General features: G+C 44.9%; 1 protein-coding gene across 7 annotated transcripts in view; it reads left to right on the forward strand.

The window, feature by feature from the left end:
• The window catches only part of aPKC (protein kinase C iota type), a 298184-nt gene that overhangs the window by 215219 nt on the left and 56610 nt on the right, over positions 1–26355 (forward strand). For 5 of the 7 annotated variants that reach the window (XM_071668951.1, XM_071668948.1, XM_071668949.1 and 2 more), the window contains one exon: positions 11166–11213. In XM_071668951.1, coding sequence (XP_071525052.1) covers positions 11166–11213 — 48 coding nt within the window. Of the gene's footprint in view, positions 1–11165; positions 11214–22043; positions 23387–26355 lie in introns of those variants that run through there. The other 2 variants (XM_071668947.1, XM_071668946.1) reach the window with 1 other exon arrangement.

A 26355-nucleotide genomic window follows, 5' to 3' on the forward strand; every position in this document is an offset into this window, starting at 1 on the left:
CTGATGGCCAACATGGATTTATATCTTCCCTGCTTGAGTTGCTGATGGCCAACATGGATTTATATCTTCCCTGCGTGAGTTGTACAAACGCATGAACTGCCTAGTACATTACAGTCAGTGGAACTTAATGCAAGGAAAGAGAGCGGACACCTCTGTTTCCGGGCTTTACCAAAGTGTTGGGCTGTGCGTTTTACGCTACGAAGTTTTGTTAGTAGCGAATGACGTGTAGAATATTACGAGGGAAAAAAAAAAGAAAAATGGTCGTGGCGGATGGGAACGTGATGGATGTTGAAGAGGGTGATGCATCGTCGGGCGTGACCGTACAAGCCCTGGCGCAGCTGTATTAATTCCAGGACTGCTTATGGTAATGACATATATATATATATATATATATATATATATATATATATATATATATATATATATATATATATATATATCCGACTTGGGGAAGCAGAGAGCCAGGTATTGCTGTAACGGTTCTCTGCTGACGACGACGAAGACCTTAACGCTGAGGAAGGACGAGGAACGGCATCGGGAGATCGGAGAATGTGGTGCAAGACAGTTAAGGGATCGGCGCGTTGTATGGAGAGAGAGAGAGAGAGAGAGAGAGAGAGAGAGAGAGAGAGAGAGAGAGAGAGAATACTCGAAAAACCAAGTCTTGGGGCCCCAAGAGGAAAGATTAACAACGCAGATGATTCGCCTCGCGAGGACCCAGCAGGGAGAAAAGAGTTTGATAATGAGGTGAACCAAAAATTAAAGGATTCATTAAGAAACTAGAATACGGAGATCTTACTGAAGGAAAATGAATAACTTCATTATCTTAAGGTATTGAATGGACTAATGGTGAAAGCCCTCTCGGTATGAGAGAGAATTGATGAAAATGTGAAAAATAATGAACATGTGAAAACTGATACGAAAATGTACGGTAAATATAGATATTAAAGACGATGTTGGATACTGGTTTGTAGTATGGTCGACCAGCCACTCTCGTTGTAATGAACAAATCAGAGAAAACCCTAAAAACTATTCCATTAAGATTTAGAGAATGGAAGGCAGTTGGTTCTAAAGGTTGAAAAGACCTTGAAGCACGTAGCCTTGAGAGAAAAAGGAAGAGCAGGTTGTCATTATAGGTAGAGTAACAGATTGAAAGGACTAAAAGAAAATGTACGTTATGGACGAACCATAGTGATCGGATCCACAGAAATCCCTTAGAATATTATCATATTGGCGCGAACCAAAAAACAGGCGAGACCCCCAGCGAAAAATAGAGCTATTTTGATGTTCTCGTAAACAAAATAAGAAAAAACGAGAAAACAGAAATAGTTAAATGATCATTTAAATGGCGGGAAAATGGTTCCGGTTGAACCCAAGACTGGCAGCTACACAGCTTGCATGGAACCAGAGAATAACAGCTTCTGCTGAGCAGTCAGTACAATATTAGGGGCGGGTTACGTGCTAAGCCTCGCCTCACTGAAGACTCTTAGGAGCTCTTTAAGGTGAGCAGGTACTGTACCATCCCCCTAGCCTCCCTGACATAACTCCCCTCTCTGGTGTGTGGCAGCGTAGTGTAGTGTGTGCGCTGTTGCGGACGGCAGTGGTAATTGTACTTCAAAAATTTAATTAATGTCGGACGTAATGGTGTGCTGGTGTACAACTCATCCCAGGAAGAGGTCTATGGCGAACCCCCACCGGTTGTATTGTTAAGAGGGGGTGTTTAGTGGGGGTGTGTGGAGAGACTTGCAATCGGTTTGGAAAAGTCCTTTGAGATATATCGGAACATTTAGTAGCTAGACGGTGAAGAAGAGATTCTCCGAAGACCAATAAAACTTTTTTGTCTCGGAGAAAGGTCGTCCGTGTGTCCTGCCTGAGGGATTAGTGGAAGGAAAGGAAAGATAGATGCACAAAGGAATTCAAACAGCAGCAGCCCACTGGGTCCCTTCGAGGTTATTTGTCATAGTGGAAGGTATATGAGAATCGTAAATCAGTTTGGTGAGAGTAGATACAGATGACTCTCTGACGTGCTCCCTAAAATCTTTACAAGCTAAAGTTGTGGTCAGGTTTTAGGATGTCTGAAGAAGTTCCTCCCTTTACTGAGGTCAGGAAAGCAATCCCCTGAAATGCCTTTGGTATAAATCAGAACTTAAAAGTGTTGTGGAACGAGATGTTACAGGTATACGAGGCCAGATGAAGGGTCTGGGAGTTTAGGAAGACAGATATCATCGCAATAAACGTCTTAGCTTCCTTAGAGGGAGGTAGGAACACACACCGTAGCTCCTGATGTACAGTATAGCGTGTGGTCTAGTCAGTACTGGCCATCAGTACAACTCGTATGTTAACTTGGCTGCTTGTAGGCCACTTAGCTCTTCTCCCCTCTCCCCCCCGGCGCCGGCGCTGCTCTGAAGAAGAAAAAAAATACCCACATTGTACTAGACTTTCCCATTTAGTTCGTTAACATAACAATGGAGGGGAGCGTGGCGATTGTCCTGGGTGTTGTTGTTAATGCAGCGGGTCCCTGGGACGTGGTGCGTGTGTATCACTGGTGTGTAGGGCCGAGTTAAGTGGTTTGGCGAACCCGGGGCTTCGGGAGGGTGCTGGGAGAACGCCGCCGGCAAGTACGTCCTCGGAATATCTGGATGAGTATAAGCCAGGGTCTTCTAACTCCCTCAGTCACTACCTTAATGCTGTACCAACCCCGTTGTAATCGCCACCAACACCTTCACTACAACAGCCAACGCACCGTCACTACCTGATCACTACGTACCTTTGCTGCCACCATCACTACATCAACCACGCACCTTCACTACCTGATCACTACGTACATTTGCTGCCACCATCACTGCAGCGACCACGCACCCTCACTACCAACATCACCACGGCAACCACGCACCCATCCCCCGGCACACCTCCCACCTCATAAAACTGCCCCCACTGTTCGGCCCTGAGACCAAAGCCGTGTCGCTGCCCCTGTGATCATTCGAGCTGTGGGAAAATGCGGCCGGTAGGTAGGCCTGTGTTCATTCCTTTAACGTGGCTGGTCACTTTACGCTTTATACACATCAGCGTCAGACGAGTCTCTGATGCTCTCCACTGGTCCGTCCATGATAATGATTTGTAATAGTTGTAGGTAATGTGCTGAACAGCTTCCAGCCCCCAGATATCTACACTGTAGACTCATTTGATTGCAGTATTCATTATCTACTTAGCCCTCCATCCTTTGCCGTGTTGATAGGGAGTAGTAGTTTTCGAGTGGGAATTGGGAGCTGTGTTGCCTTCCAGGATTTACCGTATTTGATAGTGATACATATCACCCGTCTACGCTCCCAGAGTCTCACTGTCTTTTACTCTTTCCCATTAGTTCTGTTTGTTGACGGTGAGGAATGTGGATGATAGGTTATTCTCTTTGAATTATTGCTGTTCCGTCTAACTTTTACCACACTAACCTTTTGAATTCTGACATCCTCCACCATCACAGACAGCCTCAAACGGACCCAGTGGTCTTCTGTTGATGTTTGGATACCTTTATATTCCCTTGTAGCTTCGTACGTTTTGAGCAACTCAACTGCTCTTAACACCACCCCTGGAGGGATGATGGTAGCACAGAAATGTCTTCAGTCTATTGCGTTATCAGCGTTGCTTCGTCTGTCTGCGAACTGGCCCAACTATCTTTGATTCGGCGGTTCTTTCCTCTGTTGTCCCTGTTGGAGATTAGGTCATCAGGCACGTCTTTTATGATCTCTCTTCGATGGAATTATGATCTTTGTATGTAGTCTGGTGACCGAAGCGCACCTCTTGCTTCAACACCTTCCTCCGGTAACACAGAAGTTGAAGCTCACCTCCCTTGAACAGCGTGTATAATTCATACATTTTTTTTTTTTGTACTTGTTTTAGTATCTTCTGCAAATGGTGATTGTTTGTTGTAGGTCGTGTTGAACAGGTTGTAGGTTGTGTTGAACAGGGAGCCACCAGCCTTTGATGTCCGTGGCCCTCACCAGCTCTTGGTCACACAAACCCAGAGCTGTGGGGTGAGATAACATCATTATCATCCCCCATAGAACCTGAGGAAGATATATAAAAGGTGCGTCAAACCCGAGGATGAGAAACGACGGAGGTATAAACATACACAGTTGCCCCGGGAACAACACCTCTTTACTGTGGAAGCGCCAGGAACCGTCAGATTGGTACAGTAACATGTCAGGTTGTGTGTGTGTGTGTGTGTGTGTGTGTGTGTGTGTGTGTGTGTTGCGGAAGTGGAGCGAGTCCCTCATCTTTACTAACTGTTCTCCTCTTACTCCTCTTCTCGTGTCATGACCCATCATATTTATATCTAAGTTAGTGTTTAGCTAGTGTGTCTCTGTATCTGTAAATTCTGGACCTGGCTTAGTCTAGGATATATATATATATATATATATATATATATATATATATATATATATATATATTGGATATTCAGTTACATGCTTCGTCTCAGCTAACACACACACACACACACACACACACACACACACACACACACACACACACACACACACACACACACAAAAAAAAAAAAAAAAAATCAGAATTGAATTTATTCTCCGTGAGCATTTTCGTTACAAGTTGTGCAAAGAATATTCAACGGCCCACACTGACTGTTGTCAGATACCGTAATTCATGGGAACAACTGGAATCGCCCAGGCCGCACTTGCTCGAGCACGAGACAAGAGTTGCATCATGAAGTATTACACGTGGGAAATCCTGGAAATCATGAACCTTATTTACTCCTCCTCCTTCTCCTCCTCCTCCTCCTCCCCCTCGAAAACGGCCCAACATGTGAAAGGGAAGACTCTCTTAAGGTGACAACACTTAAATGAGAATGTGTCGCGAGTATGGTGAGTAAACTGCACGCGTCGGAGGGGGTGAGGGGGCGAAGCTGTCTTAATTTCCTCCTGCAGGTAATGGAGGAGACATTCCTGTGTCCCTGATCAGGCAGGGTGTGGAGGGCTCGCGAGTGCAGTGGCCTGGGATGAGAGGAGCAACACCACCGCACCAAGTACCCCCACACACACCAACCTGTGGCGTGGGGAGGAGAGCCTAGCCAGCCCGAGCCTCCCCACAACAAATATCCCAAGTCCCTCCGCTCATCAGAAACTCTTCACGCCTCATATTAACCTTCCCACGCGCCTCTCACTTCCCACACGCCTCACGCTAACCCCTTAGGAAGGCTCGTGTGTCGCTGCAACTCCCCCTGGTAGCTGAGGCAAGCCGCCCCTCCTTCCCTTATGCGACACCCACGCACCTCCTCCGCTCCGGGCGGCGTGACGCTGCACCCTCACACCAGTGTTACGAAACACACAAGCGCGAAATTCGCTGGTGTAGGTAACATGCTCGTTGTTTTCGTGCACGAAAGGTGTCGTGTAGGGGCGACCGCAGCGGAGCCACCCAATACACAAAGGTGGGCCCAACCCCAGACCTGATACTTTTTAAGGGTCATCAAGTATGATGATGGTGATCCGACCCAAAAGAGACGGAGCAGAAGCTAGACCGTCTTACCCTCGAGGTCGTACACCGTCGTTGCTCGAAAGTCGAGGGTCGTACCGTCTTAACCCTGGAGGTTGAGGAGGAATGAGTGGTGGATGGTTGAGGCAAGATGACACCACCACATCTTGTTCCTGTCCGTGCCGGCTCGAGCATCCGCCTTCATCGTCCAGCCTCACCCACAAGCCGGGACCAACCCAGCGAATCCCCTTCGCTCACTCAGACGTTTGGAGGAATAAAAGTACAGTATTCGGTAGGGTAATTGTCCAGGGGGTCATGAAGCATGAATTTTTACTATATGTTTCATGTTTATAGGTGTGATATATTATTATAGTATTGTATTATATAGTGTCATGAGAGATGGAGCATATGGTAGAAGCAGCGGCAGAAAAAAGAGAAAAAAAAAAAGACCTGTTAGTTATGTGATTCGTATGTGCACGACACATGTGTTTTTTTTCGCATGTCTGGTGGGAAAAGGAATCAAGGACGAGGCGTACGAAAAATCGAGAGAGTTTGGGGCCGCTGGCTGGTGTGGGGTGGAGCTGGCCCACCCAAACGCAGGAGATTGGAAGGGGGGAAGAGTGACAGGGGGACAGCTCGCGGGGGCGGGAGGGGGGATATTACTAGATTAAGCTGTGGAGAATTTGAAAAGCTGCGGTGGGTTGCGAAACGAAGCTTGGCGAGAGCGCCGACAGCGTAAGCGCCACCAAAAATGCTGGTCACCCCCCAGAAGACGAGAGAGAGAGAGAGAGAGAGAGAGAGAGAGAGAGAGAGAGAGAGCAGTGGGTGGTGAAAAGGCAGCGGCGCGATAGCACCAGTTGGCTCTCGTCAGCTGCACAGATTAAAGTCAGTCATTGGACGATTTTAGGAATTACATGTGCATTTTCATGTACACTTCACAGGATATATATATATATATATATATATATATATATATATATATATATATATATATATATATATATAATCTAGACCTGCTAGTTATTATCCTCTAGATTTGCATGTTCTTGGCCTAATATTTTCTAGTATCCCTTAGATGTGTGAGTTCTAGACATAAATTTCCCAAGGAGTAGTTTTGTGACTCGACGAACGATCTTTATTCCTGGTTCCATGTCGAACATATAGATTCTCTAGTTCAAAGCCTCGGTATCCACTATTTCTAGGCACAGTATCTTCTAACTATAGCTACTTAGATTTACTTGTTCTGGGCTTACTTTCTTGTAGATTTACTCTCTCTCTCTCTCTCTCTCTCTCTCTCTCTCTATATATATATATATATATATATATATAGGAAAGTTAGAAGGAAATACAGTGAGGGGGAGAAGATATAGCTGGCATCTTGGGAGGGTAGAGGAAGGGGACATGTTTGCGAGAGGACCCAGGCAGGTGTTCCAGGGACAGAACACACTAGGGTAGGTGTGTTTTGCATGGGGAGCCCGGGAGACCTTTCTGTCGTGGCCGCCTAAGACAAAGGGATGGGTGGAGTACCCCATGGTGAAAATGCGTCCTCGCAGGTTTTGAAGGATAGGTGGATAGATAGTAGGTGGAGTTCCCCATGGGGGACTGGAGTCGTCGAAGGTTCTGTAGAAGGACAGGTAGATAGATAGTCTGACAGTTAGATAGGTAAGTAGAGGGGTGTTATGCCTGTGTGGGTGCTTGCGTAATAAGTTCCGCCTGTTAGTTAGTTTTTGAAAAGATGAATTCTTACATCCCGTCTAGTTGTTTTTTGCCTAAGTGTCTGCGTCTCCATGTGACAGCATCCATAAAGTAATCCTGTTTGAAGTCTGTTTGTGTCTCTCCAGAATATTATGTAAGTCAGAGGAGGACTTATTTTTTTCCAGTTAGGTTTTAAGGAAGGATTTTTTCTGTATTGCCTCAGGTCCTAACAACCCAGAGCCACCATTTCGTGCGTGTCTCGCGCTGCGTTTTTTTTTTTTCCTTTTCTCACTCCAACTTAAATGTTTTTTTTTTTTTTTTCAAGTTTTCACAAAGAGTCGCTGTATTCAATTCTCTCATACTTAGTGTATGTCTCGTGAAACGTATCTTCACACATGAACCAGAACGGTATTCTTACGTTTACTTGCAATACATAAACTGTTCTGACGTTCTTCCAGTATACTTTTGATATCTCAAAAAAACAATTTCTCTCACACTGATTCTTCAAGACTTTCCCCTCAGCTTACCTACATTTCCACTGATTTTTAGAGACTTTCTCCAGCTTACCCACAGACTTTCCCCCAGCTTACCTACAGTTCCACTGATTCTTCAAGACTTTCCCTCAGCTTACCTACAGTTCCACTGATTCTTCAAGACTTTCCCTCAGCTTACATTCAGTTTCACTGATTCTTCAAGACTTTCCCTCAGCTTACCTTCAGTTCCACTGATTCTTCAAGACTTTCCCTCAGCTTACCTTCAGTTCCACTGATTCTTCAAGACTTTCCCTCAGCTTACCTTCAGTTCCACTGATTCTTCAAGACTTTCCCTCAGCTTACCTTCAGTTCCACTGATTCTTCAAGACTTTCCCTCAGCTTACCTTCAGTTCCACCAATTGTTCAAGACTTTCCCCAGCTTATATCCACAGTTCCTCCGATTCTTCAAGACTTTACCCAAGCTTACCCACAGTTCCACAGTGTTCGACCTTATTCCCTTCCTCATTCATAAGGACGTCATGTTTTGATATTAAACTTCATCATCCAACCATCGCACCAAGCTGCCGAACTCCTTCCCTCTGCAGTGTTGTGACATCACCGTTTTCATCTAACAGCCAGACCAACAAGTTATCGTGTACCTTCTGGTCGGCCTAGACTCTAGAACATGAACAGATCCTTTTAGCACTCCGCTTCTGGCTTCCTTACATTATGAATACGTCCCCTAACCAGTGCTCCCATCACTTTTGCACTTTACTATCTCCTAATCCATTTTTTTTTTCCACTTCTGAAGTGATAAAAGCCTTTTTATTTCCTACTCATGATTACTAATAATATGTCTTATGTGGCACTGTAGCGGATGCCTTTGATGAATGCAAACAAAGAACCATCTATTCACCTTTCACTCTCATTGAATTTGTTTACTAATGGAAATCAATCAGGTTCGTAGCACATGATCTTCAAACACTGAATCCAAGTTGCCCATTGTATTGAAATTAAACGCAAGTCGAGGTGCTCCAATATATATATATATATATATATATATATATATATATATATATATATATATATATATATATATATATAGATATCTGGGAGTGGATCTGTCAGCGGATGGAACCATGGAAGCGGAAGTGGATCATAGGGTGGGGGAGGGGGCGAAAATTTTGGGAGCCTTGAAAAATGTGTGGAAGTCGAGAACATTATCCCGGAAAGCAAAAATGGGTATGTTTGAAGGAATAGTAGTTCCAACAATGTTGTATGGTTGCGAGGCGTGGGCTATGGAGAGAGTTGTGCGCAGGAGGATGGATGTGCTGGAAATGAGATGTTTGAGGACAATGTGTGGTGTGAGGTGGTTTGATCGAGTAAGTAACGTAAGGGTAAGAGAGATGTGTGGAAATAAAAAGAGCGTGGTTGAGAGAGCAGAAGAGGGTGTTTTGAAATGGTTTGGGCACATGGAGAGAATGAGTGAGGAAAGATTGACCAAGAGGATATATGTGTCGGAGGTGGAGGGAACGAGGAGAAGAGGGAGACCAAATTGGAGGTGGAAAGATGGAGTGAAAAGGATTTTGTGTGATCGGGGCCTGAACATGCAGGAGGGTGAAAGGAGGGCAAGGAATAGAGTGAATTGGAGCGATGTGGTATACAGGGGTTGACGTGCTGTCAGTGGATTGAATCAAGGCATGTGAAGCGTCCGGGGTAAACCATGGAAAGCTGTGTAGGTATGTATATTTGCGTGTGTGGACGTGTGTATGTACATGTGTATGGGGGGGGTTGGGCCATTTCTTTCGTCTGTTTCCTTGCGCTACCTCGCAAACGCGGGAGACAGCGACAAAGTATAAAAAAAAAGAAAAAAAAAAAATATATATATATAATCACATGTTTACCAAATGGCGTCTTAGCATCGTCTCTTCGATGTATATCAACTGACTTATTTTCTCTCTTGTGTCTCCCCTGATGATGTGATTATTACACGAAAGTGCACTTGGGAACTTATCGTGTTTCATTTTTCCCCGTGGACTCATAGGAATATATATATATATATATATATATATATATATATATATATATATATATATATATATATATATATATAGTGTATATGCTTATTGAAGCAACACCTGGTGACGATCCCAGTTTCGAACACTTGACTATGATCCGTAACGGCTTAACGAAGTCGGTGCGACCGATAGTTTGCCTCGTCCAGGGATTTAGGCGTGTTCGATTCGTTCAGTAATTTAATTTTATCCTCTTCAAAAATAACAGTTTTATCTAAACTTTCTCCATCTGGATTACCTAGAAAAGAAAAATATCTTTGGTTGAATCTTTATCCTCTTTAGATGAAAACAGCAGCTGAAATGTATCGCTAACAACTTGACCTCTCTCTCTCTCTCTCTCTCTCTCTCTCTCTCTCTCTCTCTCTCTCTCTCTCTCTCTCTCTCTCTCCGTCACCCAGAGATTCCCCCCCCCCCCCATTAAGTTCCCATTTCGCAGTGACTGTTACCTCAGCGTCTTGGTTTCCCTCGGTATTACATGACATTCATTACATAGTTTGATAGACTAAGTCACCTGATTAATCACTGTTCCTGTGCTCTCTCCGCATGGTGCTTTTTTTTTTTTTTTTTTTTTTACTGTTCTGTGTATTTATTGCTTATGCTGTTATATAAATTGGCAGGTTATATTATTAGTATTACCACTTTTCCTCAACTATGACGAACAAAACCGCAAATTCTGCCGACGAAGTTTGTTCTTGTTACGCACAGCGAAATCGTGCTTTTCATCCCGTAAAGTTTTAACAGTTCGGTCTCGTCCTTTATACTGTAATTAATAACAACTCCAGCAGTCAGTCACTTTTATCCATTTTTAATTATTCTGTTTCTAAAGTTCCTTTTGATAATTACTGTTTCTCTTTCTAAAGAACGCTTTTGATAATTGACATGGGTTCTTCTGTGTCTCATGTCATCCTCCCATGAGTTCTGCTAAATTCCCAAACGCCCATCCGTTACATTCGTTGGCTGGCAACCCCATCGAACGTCTTTTCCACAGCGAACCCATACAAGGCTGGGACGCATCCTTCAGACGCATCTGAGTTTCTTTGTACTTCTACGAATAACTTTATTTAACTATACTACATTGAACAACAGTACGTGATGGCCGACTCCTTTCCACTGGTCAGCGGTGCCTTCTAAGCTTGGACACCGTCTGCTCACAGCGTGTCGTCGGCCAATGTGTTTGTGATATCTGGTAGTGATGAATATTTGCATAATACAGGGATGTAAGTTTGTAAACTCAAGTTGCCCCCGTCTCTTAACCTAGTATATGTATACAATGCTTTGAACTTGTGTATTTACACACTTAAAACACACCCTAGCTTACGTCAGGTGTGTGTGTGTGAGTGAGTGAGTGAGTGTGTGTGTGTGTGTGTGTGTGTGTGTGTGTGTGTGTGTGTGTGTGTGTATACAAGTGTCGTATTATTAACGTTCGTCTTCGTTTCTTCCACAGTGTTCCCCAACGTGCCGGAGCCCGGGATGCCGTGCCAAGGAGAGGACCGTAAGTATCGTGCTATCCTTACCCCTGGGGCGCTCTGCCCCTCTCTCCTCCTCCTCCTCCTCTTCCTCCCCCACTCCCCCCCTCCTCACACACTATCACTTATCCCTCTCTCCTCCTCTCCCTCCCCCCCCTCAGACACCATGGCTCGTCAACACCCTCACCTCCTCCAGCCATGGATCACACGCGCCCCATTAAACGGATTCATTCCATTGGTTAGCGTAGTCATCCGGGGGGGTTGTATGAACTTTGTGATGTAGTTGTGATTTGCACACAACGTTAACCAGAGTTTCGTCGTGATACTGTTCACCTGTTTGTCATTGAAGCGCATTATATTGTACAGTATATATATATATATATATATATATATATATATATACACACACACACACACACACACACCCGGAAGTAAGTGAACTTGAAGTGTGTTTTGTGTCCGTCCAATCATCATTTTGTCTAGCCATGTCTGTCTGTGAGTCAGTAGTCAACAGGCTGAAGGCTGCCCAGAGTTAAGAGACACGTGTCTGCTCACATGCACGTGGACGGATCTGTGTTTCTATCTGTCAGTAGCCTTAGACTTCACCTGAAGCCAACGTTGGCAGACACCAGTAACTGAACCTATTTTCCTTTTGTATATGTAAGGCGTGTGGTCGCTGCCCATGGCAGAGGTAGACATTAATTCTTCTGTTCTCCAGTTAATTAGTTGTAAGATATATAGAAATCAACTCGCATTATCAGTGCTCTTTGAGTCGGTATACAGTCTCTACCATTGTCACCATCTTCGCCATTGTGGCAGCCAGTGACACTGCTGACCGCCTTCCAACACTGTGCCCCTTAATGCGATCCCTCCACCGCCCTTTGCCACGACCGCCATCCCCGCTCCCCATCGCCGCCCCCCGCCGCCACCCTCGCGACCTCCACCCACCGCACCGACCATCATTGTTCATCATCGTCGCCATCATCAGGAACCCCACCCGTCGTCACCTCCCTAAGACGCCAGTGGGGAATTTAACCTTTCAGTCGGGAGAGACGAAGGAATCCAGTTACCCCACCGACTGCGAGGGGAGGAATCGAGCCTAGTCAAGAGACGTGGGCTCGCGTGGTGATGGCGGGTGGTCGACCTTACGTCATTGAGAACGCGAGGGATAAGTCGTCACACCTTGACATTGAGGACGAAATGCTATAGTGATGAACGCGGAATGCGCAGGGAAAGAATTCAACGAAGGGATCACAACAGGTTGGAAATGAGGCTAGTTTTAATGCCTCCACGGTCAGCTCAGATCCCAAAGAGCGTTACTGGGCTGTCCATACTGTTCCTCGTATACTTTCAGACGTTGACGCAAAAAACCCAGTCATTATACATAGTTCCGTAACAGCCATTGCAGATGACGCTCGAAAATTATTACGAAAATCTCGCCAAGGATAGATGCGACAGTCTTACCAGCACAAGGCACTAAGAAATTACTAACAAACTTAAACAAAGTCTTCCTTTGTTAGGGGGGAAAAAAAAGTTCCAACACCTCCTGTACGGGGAGAGTGAAGGAAAAGAAAGAAAAATGAACAGTTCAGAAAACTTGAGTAATAATACGTGACAACGCAACAGCGGTTCCCTCTTTCAAAACGATGGCAGGCTGGAATTTACGGACCTTGAGCGAGAAAAAAGTGCACAGGTCCCTCCCTTACGGGCCTTGAACTAGAAAAACGTTCACAGGTCTCTCCCTTACGGGCCTTGAACTAGAAAAACGTTCACAGGTCTCTCCCTTACGGACCTTGAACTAGAAAAACGTCCACAGATCTCTCCCTTACGTACCTATAGCGAGAAAAACGTGCACAGGTCTCCCTTACAGACTATGAACTAGAAAAACGTTCACAGGTCCCTCCCTTACGGACCTTGAGCGAGAAAAACGTGCACAGCCCCCCCCCCCCCCCCAGACAGGCCTTGAGCTGCAAAAACGTTCACATGCCCCCCTTACGGACCTTGAGCTAGAAAAGGGTGTACAGGTCTCCCTTACGGACCTTGGAGATTGGAAAACGTGCACAGGCCTCCCTTACGGGCCTCACGCCGCTCATTTCGATTCGGTAAACGACATGAAATGCTAGAGGCAGGCTGGAGGATCACAAGTCTGTACCCATGATAGCTAATACGCTTGAGATCCATAACGATATAATATAAGCAAGGCTCTATCCCTGACCTGCTGACTAGCGTAAGTCTCTGCTCGAGTGATAAGACAGTTTTTACTGAGGAGCACATATGCTCGTGGTATTGGTCGGTAAGAACAGCACATAAACGTTAGGAATAAGCACCTAAGACTTGCATGGTGTCATACACCGGACTAGCGCCTCGTGCACCGTATGATGTGTTAGGATGCGGTGGCAAACAGCCTGGTTAGAGCGACTTGTCACCAGGGAAACTTACGAACCCGTGATAAAAGGACAGCTACCTGAACGAGCCAGAGGTTTCCGTGACCACGGGCCTGCACCATAGGCTTTTCAACCATTTGTGTAGAACAGTTGTAATCACTTTGTTGACTCGTTAAGACCAGCCTTAGTAACGTCGTTTTACAATGTGCAATAAGTAGGTGTTGTTTTGGATTAACGTCCAGACGCCTCTTATATCAAAGATGGTGGCATACCTTACCACCTCTTCGTCAGGATGAAGGTACTGGTTGCTTCTATTCGTGGTGGGATGTCGCCAGTGTTTTGGGTCGCTGTACGAAGTGTCAAGTTTTGGCGAGAAGAGGAAGAGGAGGAGGAGGAACGGCAGCAGTGCGTGTGTGTGTTTGTGTGTGTGCATAGGAACTCGCTGGCTACTCGTCCAGTGAGATCCTACCGGCGTTGCTCCACACCTGTCACCCGGGATGACAGATGCACCCGCGAGTCGTCTGTCCCCTACCTCCACTACAGTATTCCTCGGCTCTTCTTCCCTCCATCCCCAGCAACGACACCATCGCTGGACGCCCCACCTAACGCCACCTCCTGCTTATACTTAGGTCTTGTGGAGATAGACGGCCAGCAGCCATAGTCATTGTGTGTGTGTGTCTTTATTAATAGTGGCGAATTTTGACGTTGCCTCTCATGTTCCTTGAGGCAGGGGATGAGCATCCTAAACTTTACATGTTTTACACTGAAAGTAAAAAGATTTAATGTAGTTCTGTGTGCCAGCTAGAAAATGTGATTGGGCGAACTAGAGTAGCATTCCTGGGTTGGAGGACTTAGGGATGACGTGGTGGAACTCATGTCACGCTTGCCTTGTTATACACCACATGTACAAGTCAGCGTGACAAAGTGGAGTGGGTGTTACAGCAACCAGAATGTAGGTCACACCTGTTATCGTCGTTTGAGGAGCTTGGCAGGTGTCATGAGACCACGGAAAAATAAAACAGAAGTATTTGGACTTGAGATATCGTATGACCTTACGTTGCACCGAATGACAGCAGCGTAACCTGGCACGAAAGCCTGGATAGCGCACCCACTTTACAACGCCTTGATGAAGCTTGAGTCTGCCTGTTCCATGGGTGATGGCGGGTCCAGTGGCTGAGGGAGAGAGGGAGGGAAGGGAGGTGTCCCTTTGCAGCAGCCGGGTTATGGTGGAAGGTGTACCAGCAGTAGGGGGTTTAAGTCTCCTCATCGACCACCCCCCTCACTCTCTCCCTCACTGCACCACGCCACCCGGTATTTGCCTCACCCGCTGCTGGGGTAACCTAGTTAACCATAATAACTCCGAGCCAAGAACGGGACGACGCGGCCATGTGTGTCTGTTGGGCTAAGGGACGACGGCCATGTGTATGTCTGCTGGTTTAGGGGATAACACAAGGACAAGGCCTTCATGTCTCGCCTCCTCCATCCTTCGTTTGGCAACATCAGCTGCACAGCTCCTGTGTTGTTGAAACAATTTGGCACGTGTCAAATTGATAGTTGTATTTTTGAATACCTTTCGTATATATATATATATATATATATATATATATATATATATATATATATATATATATATATATATATATATATATAGTAATTTGAATGAATTTCTAAGAGTATTTTAATCAGTATTAAGAGCGCTGAATGTCAGCCATAGAAGCTTCAGTGCTTGGCTTATAAGCCTAAGTTTTATAATGCTATCCATTCCTGTTTTTTTTTTTTTTTATCCCTTCAGTAGCCTTACGTTTGATGAGTCTACGGGATTCTCTTGTCATGTTTTAATGTCTCTGTTTATTCCCATTGTTGTTTTTTTTTCTTCTTTTTTTTCGTTGAAGGCTCCAGCCACGGACAAAATCCCACATCAAGGCCGGGCTTTAATTAAGATATAGAGAGGTTAATGGAAGGGAAAAAAGGAAAGATAAGGGAAAGTAATTACGAATTCTGGAGGAAATGAACAAAAAAAAATATCTTAGAATGTGCGGCAACCATAACCAGTCAACAATCGCTTGGAAGAAGAAGAAGAAGAAGAAGAAGAAGAAGAAGAAGAAGAAGAAGAAGAAAGAAAGAAAAAGGTAAGCTGGATTGTGCGAACTTCCAAAACTAAGGGAAACCATTTCCTTAAAGCGACACTTTGGAAAGCACTCTTGATGCTCCCCAAACTAAATACCGTCGTGAGCAAGCACCATCACAAAGCAGACGTCATCTCCTCGACGAGAAATGTGCGCGAGGAACGTCCACTCCAAACCAGGGGACTTGAAAGAGAAAAAAAAGATGATCACCGAAGACTGATATTACGAAGAATCTGCAGCCTCGATCACCGAAGACTGACATTACGAAGAATCTGCAGCCTCGATCACCGAAGACTGACATTACGAAGAATATGCAGCCTCGTCCGCAGCGCGGAGATACACATCACAAACTCTTAAGGTCCGGGGAAGACTAAACCCCACGGAACAGTCGAGAGTGACTTCTTAAAGGAGCACCGACCAGGGAGAAATCTGTACCATTATACCATCTGTGGAAAGTCAAGGTGCCATACGTAAATCAAGATAAGAATGGTCAATATTCCGGGCCTGACATAGTTTAATGACCTCCCTGCATACATCAAGATCATTATAGTCCAGTCCCGAGTTAAAGAAAATACTGGATATACGTAGATCTACACAGTTTACCGATCTGCTAGAACTGCTTTGGTTACGTGGGTTGTGGCCACAAAATAGCCTGTGACTGATAAAAAAATACAGCAGTTGTATCCCAGTTCCATATCCAGGTGTTGGTGTGATGACTAGCCACCAAATCAAAACAGTGTACGGTATGCCTAAACAGATGGTTGTAATCATAATGTCTGGGCATCATCCTTGAAAGATCTGGGGAGGTCCTGCGTAGTTGCCCTTGATATAGCCAGAGCTTTTGACAAGGTCTGGCATCGGGGTCTCATCTCGAAACTCCCCTCCTTTGACTTCCCTCACTCACTTTGCTCCCTCATATCCAGCTTCCTCTCTGGCCTATCTGTCTCCGTGGTTGTTGATGGATTAGCCTCTCCCCCTTAACATTCTGTCCTGTCTCCTACGCTTTTCCTCCTTTTGATCAACGATTTCCTCTCTTCCATAAATAAACAAATACACTTTTACGCTGACGACTCAACACTGCATTCTTCCACATCCTTCAATTTTTCTCCTCTCACTCGATCTGCATCTCGTCTCGACACAGATTCCTCAGTAAACTCTGACTTGGATAGGATATCTCAGTAGGGTAGACGAAATCTGGTTGTTTACTGTAATATCCCCTCTGTCTTGGAAACCTCCACATTACAGAAATAGCTGCGTATGCTTCTAAGAACAGGATGCCCTGTTTAGGTGTCGAAACTTCTTTTCTTCTGAACAGTTGCTCCGTTTATACAAAGGATTGATCCGTCCTTGTATGGAGGACTGTTCTCACATCTAGGGTGGTTCTAGCTCTGCATCCTTACGTGACAAATTGAGTCGAAAATGGGCAGACTGATAAACTCTCCGTGGCTAGATTCAAAACTTGACTCGCTTGCGTTATGCCACAGTGTTAGTTCACTTTCCCTCGTCTATAGGTATTACTATGGTTTTTGCTCCCGAGAGCTGGCTGCTTGTGTGCCCCCACCACTAGCTAGACCACGCAAGACTCGGCAAGCTGCTGCGTCACATGATTACTAAGTGGCCGTTGGCAACTCAAGGTTGTTTGAAACTTGTGTTTAAGGTTGGCATCTATGTCAGTTAGGAGATTGGAAAATGGCAAATGTGCCAACACGTTTCTTGTTGGAATAAAGCTTTGGACCATGAATCCATCAGGCCCAGCTCGGCACAGTGGGGTTGAAGACTTCACCAGGTAACCTTTTCACCCGGTACGACAACTCTTTTTCTTTTTCAGTCATCCTCTCTCTTACCCATCCAACTCAGGCACGATGTTCACTATGCTCTGGAACTCCTTACCATCCCATATCTTTCCAGACAGCAGCAAGCTGCAACTCCTATTTAAGAGGCGGATTTTGTAGTTCCTCCAAAATATAAGATTATTTTCTTTTCTCCCTAATTTTATTAGGGTGGACGTGGCCAGCTTCCTGAGCGCTGCGGGAACCCCAGTTAAGGGGGATCTTGGGTCAGGAAGATAAAATAAAGGTGTTATTGATTGTACAAGCCTAGGAACCGCAGTTTACAGGGCACCTGCAGCTTCGGGGCCGTGCAGTAGCCATTTATTGTGGCTTATGTGAGGCCTTGCTTCGATGAGGGGCTTGCCCTTGACGGGAGCCCCTCACCATAAAGAAAGGAGATAAAAGATGTCACACTTTTCAGGGTGTCTTCCGAAACACCTTTGTAAAACGCAAGGCGGTGTTTTAACGGTGGCTTAATTAGTTATATATGGCTGCTGTGGTAGACGCGATCTTGCCTGGATTGTGTACAGTTGTTCGATTCGCTTGAAATCGGCTCCAATGTACGCTTGAAAGCCACTCGAGCCGAACCGTATGTGATGGTGTAGGTCGGTCGCGTTTGTCGAGCTGGTATATTAAGTTCTCCTCGGTGACACATGAGAATTTTAAACACTCGACAACAGTGGATATCTCGCTGCCCTTTACAAAGGGTTCTGTACTTTATTATTATTATTATTATTATTATTATTATTATTATTATTATTATTATTATTATTATTATTATATTATTATTATTATTATTATTATTATTATTATTATATTATTATTATTATTATTATTATTATTATTATTATTGGTATTATTATTAGTATTATTATATTATTATTATTATATTATTATTATTATTATTATTATTATTATTAATATTAATATTATTATATTATTATTATTATTATTATTATTATTATTATTATTATTATATCATTATTGTTATTATTATTATTATTATTATTATTATTGTTATTTAGTAGTAGTAGTAGCAGCATTATTGTTGTTTCTTAATTTGCCAATTTATTATTATTATCATTATTATTATTTTATTGTTATTATTATTATTATTATTATTATTATTATTATTATTATTAATAGTAGTAGTAGTAGTAGCAGTAGTATTAGCAGCCTCAGCATTATTGCTGTTGTTTCTTTATTTGCCAGTATTAGTAAGATAGATAACAGATGTTATCTGGTGCTGGACAGTTGATAAGATCCTAGATTCCTTTTATGTATATAGATGGAGACAGAGTGGAGAAAGTAGAAGGCTCCTGGATTTAAACACCTTGATCTTGTTGTACTTGGGAGATGTATGGCACTTTTTCATTTCCTTTCTTTTTCTTATATTCCCCTTTTAGAAATTCACGAAAGACGTCCATGACTAACGTGCATTGATATGTGTATACACTGTTGTTTGCTGGCATTGTTTTACGCCTTTAAGGACTTCTGTTGTTAGCATTGTATAACGAGGAGGTTTGTAAGGAACGTATCAGTCAGCTGGTGTTCAGTATAATGATATATATCAGAGGCTGGGGGAAGGTGAGGTAACCGTTGTAAGACAGAAGTGACGTCTTGAGAAATGGTAGCCTTGCCAGACGTGGCACCCTGGCCCCACCTTAGAACAGCAACGTCAGTATTGCTGTGTGTGTGTGTGTGTGTGTGTGTGTGTGTGTGTGTGTGTGTGTGTTCCAGCTCCGTGAGTGCATCAGAAATTTTTTTTTAAGTTCTTTTTTGTTGTTGTAGAAGGAGAGAGCGCCCCAGCCTTGGTCCCCGGCTCGCCCCGAACGACAAGTGCTATTACATGAGGGAACTTCAAAACATCCTCGTCTCGCAACTCTGGGCCAACTTTTTCGATATGTGAAATTAGTAGTATTGGTGTATACTGCTGGGCCTGAGGGGAGAGAGAGAGAGAGAGAGAGAGAGAGAGAGAGAGAGAGAGAGAGAGAGAGAGAGAGAGAGAGAGAATTACATTACCTAACCTTCCCTAACATTATCTTACCTTACCTTACCTAAACTCAGGTTACCTAGCCTTACCTTACCTTACCTAACCTAACCTAACCTAACCTTACCTTCGTTTCTTTCAATTTTAATTTTCTCATGGTAGGAGTGGCAGCTTTGCCTTTCCCATTTCATAGATGTATGAGGATGTTTGTGAATGTGTGTGTGTGTGTGTGTGTGTGTGTGTGTGTGTGTGTGTGTGTGTGTGTGTGTGTGTGTGTGTGTGTGTTGGGGGGAGGTGCTGGATGGGGCCCCGATTATCCTTCCCCGAGTTTTTCTTTCTGAGTCCTGGGTCTTGTTGCAGTACACTGGAACCAAGAAGAAAACTGTTGGTCTCGTTCAGCATCTTAAATTAATGCATGGTGTCTGCATTAACGTGTGTGTGTGTGTGTGTGTGTGTATGTCTGTCTGTGTGTCTGTGTGTGATTTCACCGATCGCTAAAAGCCAGTGAAAGAGCATCAAATGCTTAAGGAGGTGTTAGAGAAATTAGCATAAACGCTGGGGGTCCACAAGTGTTTTCAACCCGGCACGGTCGTGTAGTCTGAACATCACGGGGGAGTTCCCCCTGAGGGATTACTGAGATCAGAATACAGCTGGAATGTTGCGGGGCGTCAGGCCTGCCAGACGCTGCATGGCGAACTGCTGCATCAAACAGCCTGGTAAACCGTGCCCTCCGCCCTTACGGAAAGCTTTGTTCTTAGACGGAACTGCGGGACGAGCATAACCCGTGTGAAAAGCGTGATATATATATATATATATATATATATATATATATGTATATATATATATATATATATATATATATATATTTTTCTTTCTTTCATACTATTCGCCATTTCCCGCATTAGCGAGGTAGCGTTGAGAACAGAGGACTGGGCCCTTGAGGGAATATCCTCACCTGGGCCCCTTCTCTGTTCCCTCTTTTGGAAAAAAAAAAAAAAAAAAAAAAAAAAAAAAAAGTGAGAGGGGAGGATTTCCAGCCCCCCGCTCCCTCCCCTTTTAGTCGCCTTCTACGACACGCAGGGAATACGTGGGAAGTATTCTTTCTCCCCTATCCCCAGGGATAATATATATATATATATTGTTTATGAATCCTCGTTGTGTGTTTTGGACAATCACATGTTTACCAAATGGCGTCCTAGCTTCGTCTCTTCGATGTATATCAACTGACTGTTATATTTCTCTCTTGTGTCTCCCCTGATGATGTGATTATTACACGAAAGTGCACTTGGGAACTTTTCGTGTTTCATTTTCCCCGTGGACTCATAGGAATATATATATATATATATATATATATATATATATATATATATATATATATATATATATATATATATATATATATATATATATATAAGTCTGTTTCGTTCTGAGACTGGTTATTAAACATGTTTGCATATATTTGAATATTTCCGTGAGGGATGAAGGGGTTACGGTAATGTTTTCATTACTCGGTCAGGTTCAAGACTGACGAGGCTCCATTGCTGTCCGTTGTGTCACGCCCGCCCGCAGGCTGCCTCCTGCCCCTCTCCTCCTCCGCTCATTGTACACCGCACGACCTGCATATGTAGCCTGTTGTTATTATTATTAATATCATTAAGAACCGCGTACCTCTTTTGATAACCAAGGCAACGGCTTCATCATATAGTTTAGTGGTCAGTAACGGAATTAGTCCTTTAGTGTGATGTACCGTTAGCAAACATGCGTGCGTGCACGAGGTGGGTTCTTTCGTGTCCCATTGTATACTGCTGCGCTCTGGTCATACTCCGGTAATGGAAGATGGCGAGGATTCCGCTTACGCCTGCATTCTAGCATGACGCGTATGTAATCCCAAGGCGAAATAATTGCCAGAATAAATAAATGTTAATGCTCATATTAGATAACTGAAAATTTTTGTGGGTAATTTGCTTTTTTAGGGCAGTATATTTGAGTATGTATTGAAGTTCCTTTGTTTTTATATTCATTATATGGTTATTTGAGCTGCGTTTCTGAGGTATTGTTGACTTGTTACGTACGTTGGGACAGTGATAACCGGACGTGTGTGACTGACAATTCCGCCACACCCACACGAAAATAACCTCTTGGGGCCTAACAAGCGAGTGACTCACGCTCGGATAAGATACCCCAGGACACTTCCTCCCACACGGCTCTCTGTATCCGACGTCTCCCGCTCAGCTGCAGTACCGTCGGTCACCACTTAACGTATGTCGGTATTTCTGTCGCTCATGGAAGGTAAAAGGTTGGTATTTTCATATAAGTTAGTGAGTTTTTTTTTTTCTTGCGTACACTGTATATTGATTGGTATGGTGTGTTCCCACAGTATAGTAGTATAGTGTGTGTGTGTGTGTGTGTGTGTGTGTACAGGGCTAGGCTTTAAATTGCGTCACAGCGTTGAGTCAGCTGATACCCCCCGAGATAAAGCGCAGATAACTCTTGAGACTCGGACGCGGGTGGCTCAGTCGCCGTAACCCAACACTAGTGGCCGCTTGCCATCTCGTCCATGGGCTGAATAAACCGTGTGGCCTTCCGTGCACCCGCGTGGCGAAGCAGTGACACCGTAGATCGGTAGTAATGCACTGAAAAAAAAAAAAAAACTCAAACCCTCGGGTGTTTTCTGTGTCATAAGAACTTCATTGTGACAAAGACATTTCTAGCCCAGCGGTGGACTAGCTAGCCGTGTTAGGCTGACATATGTTACGCCAGATCGGATAATAAATCTCTGAAGAAAATGACCAGATGGTAATGTGCCATTGTTGTGTGCGGTTGGTGAAGGGTGGCTGGCGGTGACGGCTAGGATGAGCGAGGCTGCGATAGTTGACCGTAATGGAGTGGCACCTGGAGGAGGAAGCTGTGAGGAACGTGCAACTGGAGGGAATTGTAATGCAGGTGCGGTTGGAGGGAATTGTGAGGTAGTTGCGGCTGGAGGGAGGGAGAATCACGAGGGTGAGAGTGGCGCCATCAGGACACCATGCAGGACTACCGACAGTGGCACCAGACGCAGACCTCTCTCAGCCTTGTTCCTGGGGTGTGTGGCCTCCCACGCCGCGGAGAAGGATCCCGCTTACAGACAGAGGTCCATGAGTTGTGCTTCCTTAACCAGAGACGGCCGCCACGTCCTGGGGTCTCTATCAGCAAGACAAATGAGCCCCATAGATGGGAACGCCAGGGTGAAAGTTACGAGAGACAAGTGGCGACGCTTCTCAAAGTCTCTGCTCGTGTTGACCCTGCGAAGGCGAGCGAAATGTGAGGGAGTGAGTGGTGGGTGGAGGGCAGATTGTGACGGGAGGGGGTTGTGGAGCAGCCTTGAGACAAACCCCAGCCCTGTAGCCTACCACACACCTTCCCCCAGCCCCAGGTGCTCCCCAGTCACACCTACACGACCCACCACCGAGAGTTCAGACACCACCCCTGTCCCCACTAAGGACGCGGGTATCGGTGTCTCCTCTAGCCCCGACATCATTCATGGTGCATGTGAGGTGAGGCTCCGACACACCTGCCGCACCCCGTCACGCGCCAGACCCACCTCTTGCCCAAATCTCCACCTTAACTCGGCCAGGAGGCTGCCTGCTCTCACTCACCCCGCGGCGACCAGTAGCGGTGCACCAGCGGCCGAGAGTGACGGACAGTGCGTTAGTTTAAGAGAGCGTCCCTTGTCTTGGACTGAGGCCAGGAGAGTCTCTAGGGTGGAGAGAGGCTCCGGCCGCCACTGGCCCTCACCACAGCCGCATGCCAACCAAAACCTCGTCAACTCCTTCTTACACTACTTCCACCGGCTCCAACCTGTTCAGCTGGACTTCACAAGTGACAGTACGGGTAATGCTACCTCTTGATTTGCAGCACACAGAAAGTTGACGTGACCAGTCATATTGCTCGTAGGATAGTGTGATTTGTGCGAACCCCGTGTCTCACAGCGAACACCCTGGTTTGCAGGAGCGACACTAGCAGCCTCGTATGATTACTAGGGTCAACTTTCGTATGGCACGGTTTGCCAGTGACTCGATCTTCTAGTATGCAAGCTGCCGAGCTGATCAGGTAGTACCAGCGACATCTGTGGTACACACACACACACACACACACACACACACACACACACACACACACACACATACGTCACCATCAAGAATGTTGATTTCAACTGTAAAACTCCTCAGGAGTTCCTGTTGTGAAGTGTATAGGAACGTCGCTCTTAGCTGTCCGATTGTAATCAATTGCCCCTCTCAGGCTATCTTGTCACTTCACCGTGATGTATCGACGTGGCTTATTTCAACGTCATCCTGTTGATCACAACGGTATGATGGGGCTTGGGCATTTGACCTGACCCTTAGCCGGGTGTGGTGAAATGGCCAGGCCACCACAATAACCCCAAGGGTGTCACCTCCGGAGCTCAAGGGAGGTTGAAGTCTCAACAGTTTTGCTCTCCATCTTCCCTCATTGTCCGTTGCCCCGTGGTGCTGAAGGCCCCGCCTTATTTAGTCTGTCGTCGTACTTAACGTGAAGGAGTGCGATTGATTGGAAGGTTTACAAGAGATGCAGTTCCTGATGCCATGTGATTGACAACGCGTATGTGTACGGCATTTATCTTATCCCCACCCCCTCTGTACACTGGCTAATGATATACCTTAAGGTTCCCCCCCGTACGCGGTGATGACGGATATCTACCCCCCCCCCCCCCCCCCATATACCTGGCGAAGAGGTATCGATGGTTCGGCAAGAGACAGGGAATATATTTCTCTGATTGAGGAGCGCTCGAGCGTGTTTGGAAGTTCGGGAGCCAAGATTTGTGAATTTAATTCTCCAAGTGTGTGTGTGTGTGTGTGTGGAGCTGGAATGTGTCTTCCCAGGTGTGGAGACATTATTATTATTATTATTATTATTATTATTATTATTATTATTATTAATAATAATAATAATAATAAAATTGATAATAATAATAATGATAATAATAATAATAATAATAATAATAATAATAATAATAATAATAATAATAATGATAATAATAAGCTTAACTTTTTTAATAAAACGTTAGAGTGGAGGGGTTGATTTTCTCTAGCTGCTCGTGTCCCGCTGCCCTTGCTGATTTAGGTGTATCGTTTTCAGTGTTAAAAGAGGAAAGAGTTGACCTTAATGAGGCGATCTGTCCAAAGCGACCGTGTGGAGCCTAGATGATGTGAAGGCTGACTTGACTAGCCGTTGCCGAAGCTCTCCTTGCACTTTATCTTCCACCCACATTCTTACTGTGCCGGTGTGGGGGGCGTGTTAAAGAGACACCTTTGGACGTAAATGTGCTTGGGGGGGGGGGGGGGCAGCGGGTGGGATGTCTGATCACTCACTGTCTTGTAGAGGCGGGGTAAAGATTTGTAGAGGTTTTCGGAAAAGAGGAAACAGCGTCGGTGAGGAGAGTGGTGAGAGTAAGTGAGCTTGAGAAAGAGACTTGTGTGAAGAAACACCAGGAGAGATTGAGTGTAGAATGGCAAAAGATGAGAGTAAATGAAGCGAGGGGAGTGGGTGAGGACAGGTAAGCAGTACCGGCATGCGGTAGGTGGGCAGATCAGAAAGGATAATGAGTGATAGGGTGAAGAAGTAAAGTTGCTAATGAAAGAGAAAAGAGAGGCGTTTGGGCAGTACTTTCAGGGAAGAAGTGCAAAATGATCGGGGGGTGTATAAGAGAAAGCGTCAGGAGGTCAAAAAGAATGTGGAGGGGTTAAAAAAAAAAAAAAAAAAAGGGCAAATGAGAGTTGGGGTGAGCGAGTATCAGTAAACTTTAGGGAGAATATGTTCTGGAAGGAAATTAATAATGTCCGAAAAACAAGAGAGCAAATGGGAACGTCGTTGAAAGAGGTCAAAAGGAGAAGTAATAACAGCTAGTGATGAAGTGAGGAGATAGAGTGAATATTTTGATGGACTGCTGAATGTGTTTGGTGATAAGGATGGCGGGTGTAAAGTGTTTTGTTTGGGATGGTATGCGAGGAGATTGTCATGGAGAGTGGTTTGGTGAAAAAGGAAGTTGTGAAAGAAGCCTTATATAAGATGAAATGCGGCAAGGCGGTTGGAGTGGATGGTATTGCAGTTGCTTTTGTTAAAGTGAGTGACTGTGTTGTTGATTGGTTGGTAAGGACTTTCAACATATGTATGGATCATGGCGAGGTGCCTAAGGATTGGCGGAATGCATTATTTAGGGCCTTTTTTATTAAGGCCAGGGGGTAAAGGTGAATGTTCAAACTACAAAAGGTGTAAGTTTGTTGATTATCCTTGGTAAGTTGTGTGGGAGGGTGTTGATTGAGACGATGAAGGAATGTGTGCAGAGCGTCAGATTGCGGAGGAGCAGTATGATTTCAGAAGTGGTAGACGATGTGTAGATCAGGTGTTTGCTTTGAAGAATGTGTGAGAAATACTTAGAAAAACAGATGGATTTTTATTTGGCATTTATGGATCTGGAGAAAGCATATGATAGGGTTTATAGAGATGCCTTGTGTAAGGTCGGTAGAATATACGGTGTTGGAGGAAAGCTGCGAAAAGCAGTGAGTTATTATCATGGGTGTAAGGCATATGTACCGGTAGGAAGAGAGGAAAGGGAATTGTTCCACGTGAAGGTAAGTCTGCAGCAGGGGTGTGTCATGTCACCATGATTGTTTTCTTTGTTTATGGATGGATTGTTGTGAGAGGTGAATGCGAGACTCGGAGAGAGGGGCTAGTATGCAGTCATTAGGGATGATAGGGCCTGGAAAGTGAGCTAGGTGTTCGCTGATGATACAGCACTGGTTGCATATTCGAGTGAGACACTG

This window comes from Panulirus ornatus, chromosome 13 (genome assembly GCF_036320965.1).
Source record: "Panulirus ornatus isolate Po-2019 chromosome 13, ASM3632096v1, whole genome shotgun sequence".
NCBI classification, from domain to species: Eukaryota; Metazoa; Arthropoda; class Malacostraca; order Decapoda; family Palinuridae; genus Panulirus; species Panulirus ornatus.